The sequence below is a fragment of the Phasianus colchicus genome, chromosome 31, assembly GCF_987193195.1.
Source record: "Phasianus colchicus chromosome 31, bPhaCol1.hap1.1, whole genome shotgun sequence".
Lineage (NCBI taxonomy): Eukaryota > Metazoa > Chordata > Aves > Galliformes > Phasianidae > Phasianus > Phasianus colchicus.
The window spans coordinates 1,167,448-1,182,078 of NC_143466.1; the positions used below are offsets into that span (position 1 = coordinate 1,167,448).

The 14,631-nt window shown below is 55.2% G+C and overlaps 2 protein-coding genes and 1 pseudogene across 2 annotated transcripts; 2 read left to right on the forward strand and 1 right to left on the reverse strand.

Moving 5' to 3' along the window:
- The first annotated feature begins 3,431 nt into the window (after positions 1-3,431).
- LOC116241485 (osteoclast-associated immunoglobulin-like receptor) lies at positions 3,432-6,895 on the forward strand. The gene is made up of 7 exons (XM_090127525.1): positions 3,432-3,501; positions 3,575-3,613; positions 3,730-4,008; positions 4,090-4,431; positions 4,511-4,675; positions 5,067-5,104; positions 6,749-6,895. The coding sequence occupies exons 1-7, from the start codon at positions 3,471-3,473 to the stop codon at positions 6,893-6,895; spliced, it is 1,041 nt and encodes a 346-aa protein (XP_089983651.1). The 5' UTR covers positions 3,432-3,470.
- An 804-nt stretch (positions 6,896-7,699) lies between these two features.
- LOC149914129 (platelet glycoprotein VI-like) lies at positions 7,700-10,905 on the forward strand (annotated as a pseudogene).
- A 1,111-nt stretch (positions 10,906-12,016) lies between these two features.
- Positions 12,017-14,290, reverse strand: LOC149914130 (natural cytotoxicity triggering receptor 1-like). Its single transcript, XM_090127928.1, has 7 exons — positions 14,221-14,290; positions 14,112-14,147; positions 13,710-13,994; positions 13,317-13,628; positions 13,054-13,194; positions 12,908-12,942; positions 12,017-12,457 (listed from the first exon to the last, which is right to left on the reverse strand). The coding sequence occupies exons 1-7, from the start codon at positions 14,249-14,251 to the stop codon at positions 12,320-12,322; spliced, it is 978 nt and encodes a 325-aa protein (XP_089984054.1). The 5' UTR covers positions 14,252-14,290; the 3' UTR covers positions 12,017-12,319.
- Between the last annotated feature and the right edge of the window lie 341 nt (positions 14,291-14,631).

Consider the following 14,631-nt stretch of genomic DNA (forward strand, 5'->3'; position numbering starts at 1 on the left):
ACAACACATTTTTCTGATTTATGTCAATAACCCCACCACATCTGCTGTGGGATGCCACAATCTGTACCAATCCAACACAACAGACCACGGGTGTTCCTCGATGTACATCTTAGTCCATAGCATCTGACAAATGCCTGTGTGGGTGTCACTGTGTTCCCAAAGGTCCCTGCTGCTGTCCCCAGTGGGGATGGTGGAGGAATGCACAGTGGGGACAGAGTGTGGTGCCCAAAATATGCGGTGACAGCTACCTGGATGTGTTGGGGATCACATGAGATATTCCGTGTGGGACACCCCATTGGAGCCACGTGTGCTGTGTTTGGCACCCCATGTTGGGCACAGTGGCAGGCCATGTTCAGGAAGTGCTTTGTGGACAGTTTGTGAGAGCTGACAGGTGACAGCCTGTGTGGGGCGCTGTAAAGGAGATGTGTGCACTGTCATCTGCGTGCCAGAATTGTCATATAGGGAGGTGACATCATGGCAGTTCTATCCCAAAATGAGAACTGACAGCAGCTCTCCGGCCACTTCCTTTCCCCACTGCAGTCTCGCTGTCCCCAAGCTGCTCCTGCCTCATGGCACCAATGGCACTGGCCCTCATCCTGGGTGAGTGACAATGCGGACGTGGTGCCACGGCGTTTGGTGGCCCTGTGTGGAACCAGAACCGTGTTCCTTGCAGGTTGGTGGCTGGTGGCAGTGAGCAGGGCACAGCAGGTTGAGTATGGGGACAGGGGGAGAATGGGGAGAGAGGGAGGGGAGTGTGGTCAGGGGGCCATCAGAGGGGCATAGGAGGGTGTGCAGGGACAAGGCTGACTGCTGTCCCCTGTCCTAGTGCCCAGACCCTCCTTGTCGCTGCACCCCAGCCAGGGGGGTCCCTGGGGGACACTGTCACCCTGTGGTGACATCTGCCCTGTCTGGCTGCACAGGTTGAGCTCTACAAGGAAGGCCGTTGGGGACTTGAAAAGCAGGAGGACATAGACATGGTACAGGACATGGCTGAGTTCCCCTTGGTTAGTGTAAAGAAGGAAGATGCAGTGAAACATCTGTGTCAGTACTGGTTGTTGGAGCCACCAGGGGCATCGGAGTAGAGCGATGCCGTGGAGCTGGTGGTGACAGGTGAGGACACTAGGGAAAGCAGATGGCCCTGGGCTGTCCCCACGGGGCTGTGTTCTATTGCTGTTACTTCTGTGCACTCAGATCACAGTTATCCCCCACCTGGCATTTCCCTGAGTCCCATGGAGTGTGTGGAAATGTGGGCTAATGTCACCATCCAGTGCTGCAACCATGAATATGGGGTACGATCTGCCTGCACAAGGATGAGCTCAGCCCCTGTCCAGCACAAGGACCAGAATCGTGGGGGCACAGCCACATTCACTCTTTTTGCAGTTACACCAGCTGACATGGGCAACTATAGGTGTCCCTATCTTGTAACCACCTCCTAGCTCCTGTCCTCTCCCCCTGGGGCCAACATGTCACTGGAGGTGACACCAGCACCTGCAGCCCCAGGTAGTTCTGGGCCTCCCATTTCGGTGTCTCTGGTGCCACCCGTTGCTGGCAGAGTCTCTGCATCCCATCCTCGTGGAGGTGATGTCCGGGGATGAGGACATGCACACTGCTGGACCCCACAGGTGATGAGAGGAGGTCCCATGGGAACCTGGTGGTGGCAGTGGTGAGGGGCTGCGCTGCTGCCCTCGTCTTTGGCCTGGGCCTCTACTTTGTCCTCGATGTCCGCCACCTCTGGATACAAAGAGATGACAGCCCTGGTTGGGGAAGACAGCTGAATCACTTCGACACTCGAAAGAGCAGCTTTAGATCACACCCAAGTATGCTCTGTTTCCTCTTGCATAGTTCACATACACCTCAATCTCCCTCCCATACCTTTCAATCCCTATACCTCCCTCCAGCTGTGTCCTTCCTCATCTTCCATCCCCTATAGGTGGATCAATCCCCTTAACTTTCCCCTGCCTTCACTTCCATGCACTACTGACCCCCTCGTGCTCTTTGGTGACTTCAATAACCCCCATCCCTCTCCCCTCCACATTTTGATACAGATGCCCCTCCCCCAGGAAGGCTGAGTCCATTCACTTCCAGGACAATATCTGATCAGGGAATCCCTAAGCACAACCTGCCCCCTGGAGATCCCCCAACCCCACTCTGAACTCGAAATCCTGTCCCTATGGACCCCAAGAGACTCCCAGCCTCATACATCTTACTCTGTCTTTATGTTCATCCCCAAATCCAGCCCATGGGAAACCCAAAATCTACAGTCCAGATGTAATCCTCCAGCCCCACTGGTGCTCATCCAGCCCTAAAATCTCCCAGACCCTATAGGCAACCCCAGATCTGAGCAAATAGCACCCAAGTAGTCTGCAGCACGCTCTAAGTCTCAGGGAATCACCAAACTTCCTGGAAAGGCCCCCAGATCCCATGGGCATCCCAAGCAATAGTGGAACGCCCAAATGCCATGCATAGAGACCCCATGCACTTCACAATGACACCAAATACCTAAATGCTCAATTCTTACCCCACGATCCTTACTTGTACTCCTCAAATCTCTTGACACACACTGCAGAAGGGACTGCAAATCCTTCCCAAGTTGGAGCACTGGTCAGAGAGCGGTGGGCAGTTGTGTTGAGCATCACTGAGTTAGTAAGCATAGAAATGTTTTTACCGCTACGGTTATTTCTCTCTTCCCTTTTGGTCTGAGTAAATAGTTTTTATCTCAGCCTATGAGTTTTGTCTTTCTTTGAATCCCTCCCCAACCCATAAAGAGGGGGCTTGGTGACAGAAGGGCTGTGTGTTGCTGAGCTGCTGCCGGGTGACAGCACCGCAGGCCTTGTGGTGCCCAACGTGGGGCTGAAGGCTGGACACCCCAACAGCTGTGAGCAGAGCGTGTTCCAACACAACTGCTCTCAGCGGTACAGCAGCCTCAGAGCTGCTGCTCACAGTGCTCAGCTGTTCCCTCACTCTGACTCTGTTGCCCTGGAGACCCCAGAAAAGCACGGACTGCCCTATCGGGCACTGTGATCATTCAGTGCCCTCAGTGTGCGCACTCCCCATCTGTGCAGATGTCACTGTGTCCCCAGGTGGTCACTGCTGCTGATCCATGGTGACAGCTGGCCGGACGTGTTGGGGACAGCATGTGGCACGCCTTGTGGGATATTCCATTGGAGCCATGGGAGCTGTGTTTGGCATCCCATGGGGGACAGTGCAAGGCCACGCGCTGGCAGCCCTTTGTGGTCTGAGTGTGACACTTGAGAGGTAAGAGCTTGTGTGGAGCACAGCAACAGGGACTGTGTGCAGTGCTCTGTGTCTGTCACTGGGAAACCAAAAGTGCCACCAGACATTATGGATATTTATCACATGAGGTGGAGACTTCATGTCTCCATCCTGTGCCCAAAGAGGAAATAAGTTTGCTTCTCCTGAAACTCCCGGTCTCTGCTGCAGTCTCTCTGTCCCAAAGCTGCTCCTGCCTCATGGCACCAATGGCACTGGCCGTCATCCTGGGTGAGTGACAATGGGGACGTGGTGCCATGGGGGTTGGTGGCCCTGTGTGCGACCAGGACCGTGTCCCTTGCAGGTTGGTGGCTGATGATGACAGCGAGCAGGGCACAGCATCGTGAGTATGGAGATGGGGGGAGAACAGGGAGAGGGGAGGGGAGCATTGTCTGGGGGCCAGCAGAGGGGCAGAGGAGGGTGTGCATGGACAAGGCTGACTGCTGTCCCCTGTCCTAGTGCCCCGACCCTCCCTGTCGCTGCACCCCAGCCAGGGGGTGTCCCTGGGGGACAATGTCACCCTGCGCTGCCACCTGCCCCAGCCAGCTTCCCGGGTCCGGCTCTGCCAGGAAGAACGATTCCTCTCCTGCATGTACAAGCACCAGGTACAGAACACGGCAGAGTTCTCCTTTGTTAGCACAAGTAAGGAACATGCGGGGACATATCGGTGCCAGTACCAGGTGTCAGAGGAATGGGGGGCATGGCAGAAGAGTGACCCCGTGGAGCTGGTGCTGACAGGTGAGAGTGTTGGGGACAATGGGTGGCCCTGGTCGATGCCCACAGGGTTATGTCTCATTGCTGTCCCTTCTTTGCACACAGATTACAACTCACCCCCACCCAGCATTTCCCTGAGCCGGGAGGGATGCGTGGAGATGGGGAGCAACGTCACCCTGTGTGTGGAGACAAGGACCAATGTCACCATCCAATGTAGGAGCAAGGATAACGGGACCTCCCTCCTCCTGCACAAGGATGGGTGCTCAGCCCCTGTCCAGCGCCAGGATCCTGATGGTGCTGGCACGGCCTCCTTCCTCCTCTTTGGAGTGACCCTGGCAGACTCTGGCACCTACAGGTGCTCCTCTCACAGCAGGAACTTCCCCTTTGTGTCCTCACCCCTTGGGGACAGCGTGACGCTGGAGGTGACTCCCACACCCACACCCCCAGGTAGGTTCAAGCCTCCTTATTTTGTTGCCCCCAGTGTCACCCATGGGTGGCAGAGTCATCACATCCCATCCCTCTGCAGGTGATGCTGGGGATGAAGACACCCAAATACCTGCATCCCACAGTGCTGAGTTGGTGTCCCATGGGAACCTGGTGCTGGCGGTGGTGAGGGGCTGCGCAGCTGCCCTCTTCTTTGGCCTCGGCATCTTCTTTGTCATTGATGCCCGCTGGCACTGGATACAGAGATGTGAGGCCTGGTGGGGAAAGTCTTAGATGGTTTTGATGTCCTACAGAACTCCCCAGTTGTCCCCTTCCTCCTCTTCCCTTCTCCTGTAGAATGGACCAGGTGTGCCATTCGATCCACTATAGGTTGCCTATCGATTCTCCCAAGTGTCCCCTGCTCCCCTTCCATCACCTATAAATCCCCCCACATATCCCTCTATTTCCCCTTCCAGCCCTCATACATTACCCCAGTCATCTTGTGCACAGATGTCCATCCCTTACTGATCCCCTAGAAATTCATTCAAGTATCACCTGACTCCCCTGCCATTCCCTCTATGTCCCCACATTCCCTACAAGCATCACTTCCCTTTCACCCTCCATGACCCCAACCCTCTTCCCCTCCTGTATTCACACAGGGGCTGGCACAAACATCCCCGAGGCCATGCACTTTCACGTAAGGGAAACCTAAAGGTGAGGGATCCTAAATCCCAACCTGCCCCGTGGACACCCCATCCTCCAATTGCACCCTCCTCCTCATACAGCTTACTCTACACTAATGCGCAGCCCCAGATCCTCACCATGGGGAAGCCCAAATCTGCATTGTGGAGAGCTCCCCAGGCCCCAGATCAAAGTTTTTTTGGAGGACTTTTTTTTGGAGACCCTAGGCATCTCCCAGCCCTAATCAACCCCCTGATAATGTGAGCAGCCCCAAACTATGTAGTGGGACCCCAAAAACCCTCACAAAGGATCTCCCTTTTTGAGAGTTTTGGACCAATGACAACCCAAATCAAAGCCCCCCCAGGTCCCAAACACACCAACTACGATCACCACTCACACTTAGCACAGAGCTGTCCCTCCTCACTTCCATACAGAGGAGCTCCGCAGCCATTCTCCACTGTCTCCAAGTGACCCCTGGTGACAGTGAGGGACTGATCTGTGCCAACCAGGAGATGCCGCCTCATGGGGGGACCCACCACTCCACAGCCCCCAGTTACCAATGCTAACGTGAGCGCTGGCAGACCCTACCAAGGCCTCCCTCCAGCGTGTCTCATTTTTGGGATGCACAGTGTGGCAGAGAACCCAATTCAATGTTTTGAGCTCCCTCTCAATGATTCCCAGATCTCACCTCATCTAGCACCCTCAAGTCCTTGCCAGATCCCCCAAGTGCTTCCCAATCACACCAAACCCCTAAATGCTCATCTCTAACCACAGCATCCTTTCCTTGCCATCCAATCCTTCAGCACCCTTTCATAGTATGGGTGGAGATCCCGACAGCTGTGAGCAGAGCGTGTTCCAACACAACTGCTCTCAGCGGTGCAGCAGCCTCAGAGCTGCTGCTCACAGCGCTCAGCTGTTCCTTCACTCGGTGCCATCCATCACAGCTCTCAGGGCTGTTCCCTTCACTGCGCTGGCGCTGCTTCTCGCCTCTGAGGGCTGCCCTGCAATTCTGGATGCTTCTGCCCGTTTGTCTGCAGCGTGTGCTCGTGTGACAGCGGCCATGGATGCCATGTGCTCCTTGTGCTCAGCAGTGCCATCACTCTGGCACTGCAGGACCCTCACCGCGGGAACTCCTCACACGGGCACTCTCTGCTCCACAGGAGTGCCAAGTGTTGATGGACATTTTTAAATCCCTCCATCAAACACTGGCTGATCCAACCCCTGCCACAGGCCCTGTGGTTAGCCCAGATTCTCAGCCAGGTCATAGCACTGAATCCCACAGGCATGGGGTTGGAAGTGACCTCTGGAGTTCACCAAATCCAACCTCTCTGCTCAACTTGTTTCCCTGCTGTTGGTTGCACAGGAAAGCATCCGGGTGGGTTTTAATTATCTGCAGTGAAGGAGAACCCACCACCTCTCTGTGCAGCCTGTTTCAGTGCTCTGTCTCCCGCACAGCATAGCAGTTCTTCCTCATGATTTGATGCAACTTCCTGAGCTCCAGTTTGTGCCCGCTGCCCCTCGTCCAGTCACTGCACACCACTCAAGAGAGCACAACCCAATGGTGCAGAATGGCAGCATGGAGCTCTGGTGTGTCAGCCACTCCTCCCAGCTTTGTGCCACCTGCAAACCTGCTGAGGGTGGACTCCATCCCTTTGTCCAGGTCACTGATGGAGATGTTGAACAGCACCAGATCCAGCACCGACCCCTGGTGAACACCACGAGTCACAGCCACCAAGCGCACCATGCACTGCTGATGGAGCCCAAAGCCATGGACTCAATGAGCTCCACCAACACTTCACAGGGATGACCAAGGGACCGCGGAAATGCTGTGTGTGTATGTGTACTGAAACACAGGATAGGAGATGGTGGTTAATTAGGCTGCATGGGAAACAGTGGGACCTGAGCCTGATGTAAGCTGTATGGAACATGGCGGGGTATTGTCCTGGTTTCAGCTGGGATAAAGCTGATTTGCTTCCTTGTGTCCCGTGAGTTTTGGCTTCAGAAAAGCAGTGCTGATGGCACAGAGGTGGTTCAGCTGATGCTGAGCAGTGCTGCACAGAGCTGAGAGTGGTTCCGTTTCTCAGCTTCTTGCCTTGTGCTGCCAGCGAGGGGCCGGGGGGCACCAGGAGCTGAGAGGGGACCGAACCAGGACAGCTGACCTGCAGTGCCAAAGGCATCTCCCACACCATATGGCATCGGGTGAGAAATGGAACTCTGAGGAGAGCTGCATGGGGTGAGCGGGTGCAGCTCGGGGATGGGTTGGGAATCAATGAGTAGAGGTGAACAATTGTGTTTTGCAAATATACTGCATAGATGTACACACAGATGTACTGCTTGTGTAACGCCATGCCTTTGTGTATCTGTGTGTGAGATCATGTCTGTAAACCTGTGTGTGACCACAGGAATGCACAAGTGTGTCCTTAGCAGGTACGCACCACATTGGTGTAACACGTGTGCTCCTTCTCTGCCAAAACATTTCCTTAGAGTTGATCCATGTCTGTGCCACACGTGTGCTCCACTGTGCCTGTGTGCCCATAGCACATCCTATGCCTGCATGGTGCCACTGCATCCCCAAAGGTCCCTGCTACTGCCCCCAGTGGGGATGGTGGAGGAAAGCACAGTGGGGACGGAGTGTGGTACCTGAAGTGCGTAGGGACAGCCAGCTGGAAGTGTTGGGGACCACATGTGACATCCCATGGGGGACACCCCTTTGGAGCCATGTCCTGTGTTTGGGATTCCATGGGGGGAAAAGTGCAGGACCACGTGCTGGCAGAACTCTGTGTGTGACACCCAAGCCCGGACAAACTGCAAAGGACAAACCAGCGGGGACTATTTGCACAGCTCCATGTGTACAACATTTCTGGGGACCCCAACGTGCCACTTCCCGTTTGGGCTGTGATTGCCACATCAGTTGGCAACATCACACCATCCTGTCCAAAAGAGGAACTGGCAGCAGCCCAACGCCACTCCCTGTCCCCACTGCAGTCTCACTGTCTCCAAGCTGCTCCTGCCTCATGACACCAATGGCACTGGCCCTCATTCTCGGTGTGTGACAATGGGGATGTGATGCCAAGGGGGTTGGAGGCCCTGTGTGGAACCAGAACCGTGTCCATTGCAGGTTGGTGGCTGGTGGCAGCGAGCAGAGCACAGCATCGTGAGTATGGAGATGGGGGGAGCATGGGGAGAGAGGGAGGGGAGCATTGTCAGGGTGCCAGCAGAGGTACACAGGGGGGTGTGCAGGGACAAGGCTGACTGCTGTCCCCTGTCCTAGTGCTCCGACCCTCCCTGTCACTGCACCCCAGCCAGGGGGTGTCCCTGGGGGAAAATGTCACCCTGCGCTGCCACCTGCCCCAGCTGGCTGCCTGGGTCCGGCTGTACCAGGAAGGGCATCAAACATACCGCAATTACAAGTACAAGAAGCAGGACACTGCAGACTTCTTCTTCTTGAACACAAATCGGGAGCACGCAGGTAGATATTTTTGTCAGATATCAGATACCAGTTGTCTTGGTCAGCAGAGGACTCAGAGAAGAGTGATCCCGTGGAGCTGGTGCTGACAGGTGAGGGCACTGGGGACAGCAGATGGCTCTGCTTGCTCCCAACAGGACCGTGTCCCACTGCTGTCCCTTCCCTCATGCAGATCGCAGTTTCCCCCCACCCAGCATTTCCCTGAGCCCTGAGGAATGTGTGGAGATGGGGACCAATGTCACCATCCAGTGCTGGAACAAGGACTATGGGGCCGCCTTCCTCCTGCACAAGGATGGGTGCTCAGCCCCCATCCAACGCCAGGACCTCGATGTGGTGGGCACAGCCACCTTCACCATCTTTGGGGTGACCCCAGCTGACAGCGGCACCTACAGGTGCTCCTACCGCCCCTGGGCTTACCCCTTTCTGTCCTCACCCCTTGGCAATAACGTGACTCTGGAGGTGACACCCACACCTGCACCCCCAGGTAAGTCTGAGCACCCCATTTGTGTGCACCCCCTGCCACAGATGGTTGAGGCTGTGTTGCTGCATCCGGGCTGAATAGGGCTTGTGGCTGGCAGTAGAGACACCCAAACACCCGGACGCCACAGGTGCTGAGGAGCAGTCCCGTGCCAATCTGGTGCTGGCACTGCTGAGGGGCTTTGTGGCTGCACTCGTCGTTGGCCTTGCAGTTTTCTTCATCATCGATGCCCGCAGCCTCTGGATACAGAGAAATTGAACTGTGGTGAGGAAGCTTTTAAATGTCTACCATCCCCTCCTGATTCCCCCAGTCTTCTATGCCTGCACTTCTATCCCATATAGTTCCTCCCAGGTGGCCCTTGCCTGCCCCTATAGATTCCCTTCAGGGCTCCTTGAGCATGGTTCATGACCTCCCCATAACTCCCACCTTCTCCAGTTGCTGACACAGAAGCCCCCCTGAATGCAGAGGCCGTGCAGTTCCAGGTAAGTGTCTGGGTCAGGGGACACAAATCCCAGCATTCCCCTTGGGGCCTCACCAAACCCTGCTCATAATTTCCCCAAAGGACCACCAACCCCATATGGCTTACCATAACTTGATAGCTAATCTCCCAAATCCAGCTCATGGGGGACACGCATTCAGCATGTTGAGCTGAAGCCAGACTCCAAATCTCAGCCTTCACACTCATTAAAGCTGTCCAGACTCTAAACATGTCCCAGACCCCAAAAAGCTCTCACAAACCGATTAAGGGGAACCCTCAAAAGCTGCACATATGGAACCCCAAAGTATAACCCACAGGGATGACAAATCTAATCCCCTGCGATCCCACAATCCCTAAACACTCTCAGACCATTTGAGCACACCCAAACCACAGCAGGACCCCCAAACATCCCCCTTGGGATCCTCAAATAGAAGGACAGCACAACTCCACACCCACCCTCTTGAACACCACTCCCAAATACCAGCAGCATCAATCCCCCTCCAAAGCCTGTTGCAGACCCCATGGTGGCACCCCGCTGCTCCCCTGTGTCTCCAGGTGCCCCCCAGTGACAGTGAGCGTCTGACCTACACCAAGATTCATGCTGTGACCCCTGGTCCCCCGGCCACCCAGGGCAGCTGCCACCACTCAGCTCCCCATTATCCACACCCATGTGGATACTGGGGGACCCCCGCTGATACCCCCACACCCGCGGTGCCTCATTTTTAAGGAGCTCTGAAAGGGACACACCCCAAATTCCCTGCTTGGAGCTCCATGGCATAGTGATCCCACCCTTTCATCCCCAAATCCCGAGATATCTGACATCCCCAAATCCTCACCTATGCACATTATCTCATTCCCAGACCCACCAAATCCCTGAATTCTCCACTCTAACCGCCAAATCTTTCCTGATCCCCCTTAAACCTCATAATATTTCTCTCCTAAGTCTTAGTAAATAGATTTTATCATCACCTGTGTGTTCTGCATTTATATCTTCAACCACCCCCCTCTCCCCCTGGGCTTCTGGATGCTTCTGCCCGTTTGTCTGCAGCGTGTGCTCGTGTGACAGCGGCCATGGATGCCATGTGCTCCTTGTGCTCAGCAGTGCCATCACTCTGGCACTGCAGGACCCTCACCGCGGGAACTCCTCACACGGGCACTCTCTGCTCCACAGAATTACCATCAAACAACAAAACACATTTGCTGACATTTTCGGTGTGCTTGCTACCTCTCCAACACTTGCCATAACAAGGCACTTGCCAGAACAACAGAGGCTGCAAAGCACCAGATGCTGTGAGATAACCGCACAGCCTTTGTGTGTCCACCAGTGGCACTGCTTCACCGCAAGAACATTTCTGGCACAAACACATTTTGGACAAACCTGTTAGTGTAAACTCTTCACAAGTTTCTTCTAAACATTTCTTCACAACCTTGCAATGCTGCAGCTGCCAACCAGCAGACAGAAAGGGATGCCCAGAGAAGCTGCATTTTGTGCTCTCTCCGTTTTGCCAGTTGGAGATTTCATCCATTGGATGAGCACTCCCATCCCCCCTTCTGCTCCAGCACTGCAGGTCCAGCTCCTCAAAATGGACCACAATTGCTTTCCCCCCCCCCCCCATCTTTCTCTCTTATGTTCTTTCTCTGCTTCTCTCCATTTTCTCTCCTTTCTTTCTTCTTCTCTCTCTTCCTCATTATCCTCCCTGTCATCTTTTTCTCTTCTGCTGCAGCCTAAATGTGGATTTCTCTGTAACAAGCAAATCAGGCAATAACACCACTGTCCAATTATCCTTTATCCGTATCGCTCCATAATTTTTACTTGGAAGTCCCCTAATTTTATTGCAGGGCAGCTGATTGGTTGCTGCTGGAAAGTTCAATAAATGGTCTTCTGTTGCTCCTCTGAGTCACTGTCTGACTCTGTTGCCCTGGAGACCCCAGGAAAGCACGGACAGCACTCTTGGAGAACTGTGCAGAGAGCCTGGCATCCCCTGGGGGACAGCATGCCAGGGAACAGACTCACAGCCCTTTGGGGTCAGTGTGTGACACCCCAGTGTTGACAGCGTGTGTGGGGCACCTCAACAGGCTCAGAGTGCAGTGAACACCTGTCCACTTGTCCTAACACAGATGTGCACCACAGATGTGCCAAATCAGGAGCTGACATCACATCATCCTGCACCCCGGTGGAAACTAAAAGCAGCTCTCCGGCCACTTTCTTTCTCGGCTGCAGTCTTGCTGTCCCCAATCTGCTCCTGCCTCATGGCACCAATGGCGCTGGCCCTCATCCTGGGTCAGTCAGTGGATCCCACATCCCAGTTCACACCTTGGGGTGCACAGAAAACATCACGATGGAGACCCACATCCTTCCCATGAGGCCCATAAATGACCCTAGCCCTGGACTCATACCATGACATTTATGTGCACCACCTGTATCCAGCCCATGCAAATGCAAAATCTACAATTTGTGGACCCCTCAGCCCACAATCCTTAGTCCCAGTCTTTGGCTGGTGAGTGCTGACGCAGGGAGCACATGCTAAGGACACACATGAGCAGCACTGTGTCCAGCTGTTGGTGCACACACACAGCATCGCACAGACACACACAGAGGCACAGACTTCAGTGTGTCCCACACGTGTGTTTGGACACCTGTTGTGCACGTGGGATGGTGCACACACGTTTAATCCACAGCCACGAGTTCACATGCACAGGTACATGGATGTAATTCACAGGTGATGGTGAGCACACAGAGCACACCAGCACTGTGCACACTTGATGTGTGCACACAGCATCCACGTCTTTGTGTCCACAGGTGGGGGCATCAGCGGGGTCCCCCAGTGCCCACCTCGGCGTAGATAATGGGGGAGTCAGGGGTTGTAGAAGAGCCGGGGGGGTGGGTGCTGGGGGTCAGAACTTGCAGCTCGGCGTAGGTCAGAGCCTGGCTGTCAGCGGGGGACACCTGGGGACACAGGGACAGCAGTGTGAGCATGGGATCCCAACAAGCCTGAGGGGATGATGGCACTGTGTAACGTGTGGGGGCTGTGCGAGAGGTGGGGTACGAAGTCTGGGGTGCTGTAGATTTTGGGAAGCTGTGGGTGTGACACTGGGATTCCCTGTGGGTGGTGTTTGGGGGTCCCACTATGTTTTGGGGTTGCCCATAGAGTCTGAGGGTGTTTAAGGCTTGGAGCATCCCAGGGGGCTTCAGTTTGGGATTTGGGGCATCCCAATGGTGGAGATTTGGAGGCCCCCATGGGCTGGATTGGAGGGTGCACACAATGTCATGGGGAGCCATAAAATGCAGGGGGTTCTTTGCAGTCCCCACAGGAAGGGTTTGGGTTTCCCAGGTGAGGTCTGGGGCAGGGGTAATGGGGCAGATTGGGGTTAGGGGTCCCCTGACCCAGACACTGACCTGGAACTGCACGGCCTCGGGGCTTCTGGTGGCACCTGAGTCATAAATAGAAGGGGAGAGGGGGTGTGTTACGGGGGCACCAATCAACACCTGTGGGGATTTATAGTGGATTTATGGGGGATCAAAGCCATTTAACCCCTCCCCACCAGAGCTCTCATCTCTCTGTATTCGTCTTCTCTGGGCAGCAAGGAGGAATGAGACTATGAGGATGAGGATGATGACAATCACAGCAGCACAACTCCCAGCCACCGCTGCCACCGGGTTCAAGCTGGGACCCCTATTGTCCCCTGTGGTGTCAAAGTGTTTGAGCTGTCCCTGTACCCAGCCCCTTTCTCAATGGAAGTGGGATGCAGAGACAGGGTCACCCACAGCTGAGAAGTGGAGCATGGAAAGAGTTGCTCAGACCTACCTGGATATGCAGATCTGGCAATCACTTCCAGGGTCACATTATCACCGAGGCATGAGGACAGATGGTAAGAGCCCCCAACGCGGTAGGAGCACCTATAGGTGCCAGAGTCAGCTGGGGTCACTGCAAAGAGGGTGAAGGTGGCTGTGCCCTCACCGTTGGGTTTTTGGTGCTGGAGAGGGGCTGAGTGCCCATCCTTGTGCAGGAAGATGGTGCCCCCATACTCCTTGTTGCTGCACTGGATGGTGACATTGGTCCCCGTCTCCACACGTTCCTTGGGGATCAGGGAAATGTTGGCTGGGGGATACTTAGGATCTGAGTGCAGAGAGGAGACAGGGATGGAACACAGCTCTGAGGGAACAGCCCAAGGCCATCTGCTTTCCCCAGTGCCCTCACCTGTCACCACCAGCTCCATGGGTTCACTCTTCTCCGATGTCTCTGGTGGCTCCAGCACCGAGTACTGGCACTGATATCTCACTGCATCTTCTCCCTTTACACTAATCAAGGGGAACTCAGCCATGTCCTGTACCATGTCCATGTGTGCTTGCTTTTTAAGTCCCGAATTCTCTTCCTTGTAGAGCTCAACTCGTGCAGCCGGCTGGGGCAGGTGGCATTGCAGGGTGACATTGTCCCCCAGGGACACCCCCTGGCTGGGGTGCAGCGATAGGGAGGGTCTGGGCACTAGGACAGGGGACAGCAGTCAGCCTTGTCCCTGCACACCTTCCTCTGCCCCTCTCATGTTCCTCTGACCACGCTCCCCTCCCTCTGGCCCCATTCTCCCCCTGTCCCCATACTCACGTTCCTGTGCTCTGCTTCCTGCCACCAGCCACCAACCTGCAAGGAACACGGTCCTGGTCCCACACAGGGCCACCAACCCCCGTGGCACCACGTCCCCATTGTCACTCACCCAGGATGAGGACCAGCGCCATTGGTGCCATGAGGCAGGAGCAGCTTGGGGACCATAAGACTGCAGTGGGGTCAGGGAGTGGCCAGAGAGTTACTTTCAGTTTCCCCCAGGGCACAGGATGATGTGATGTCAGCTCCTGATGTGGCAATGTGAGCCCTTAGCAGTGGTGACGCTGTGGTGTCTTTTTGTAGTGGGACAAGTGGAGAAGTGTTCACTGCACACTCTGCCTCTTGAGGTGCCCCAGACGCCTGTCAACACTGGGGAGTCACACACTGACCCCAAAGGGCTGTGAGTGTGTGCCCTGGAATGTTGTCCCCCAAGGGATGCCAGACTCTCTGCACAGTTCTCCAAGAGTGCAGTCCGTGCTTTCCTGCGGTCTCCAGGGCAACAGAGTCAGACAGGGACTCAGAG

Excerpts from the sequence above, each read along its gene's own strand:
- LOC149914130 (XM_090127928.1), bottom strand. The coding sequence starts at position 14,251 with ATGGCACCAATGGCGCTGGTCCTCATCCTGG. Across the intron at positions 12,943-13,053 it reads ACAGAGAGATGAGAGCTCTG|GTGCCACCAGAAGCCCCGAG; the intron begins GTGGGGAGGGGT and ends TTTATGACTCAG. Across the intron at positions 12,458-12,907 it reads CCGAGGCCGTGCAGTTCCAG|GTGTCCCCCGCTGACAGCCA; the intron begins GTCAGTGTCTGG and ends CTGTGTCCCCAG.
- LOC116241485 (XM_090127525.1), top strand. The coding sequence starts at position 3,471 with ATGGCACCAATGGCACTGGCCGTCATCCTGG. Across the intron at positions 4,009-4,089 it reads CGTGGAGCTGGTGCTGACAG|ATTACAACTCACCCCCACCC; the intron begins GTGAGAGTGTTG and ends CTTTGCACACAG. Across the intron at positions 4,676-5,066 it reads CTGGCACTGGATACAGAGAT|GGGCTGGCACAAACATCCCC; the intron begins GTGAGGCCTGGT and ends GTATTCACACAG.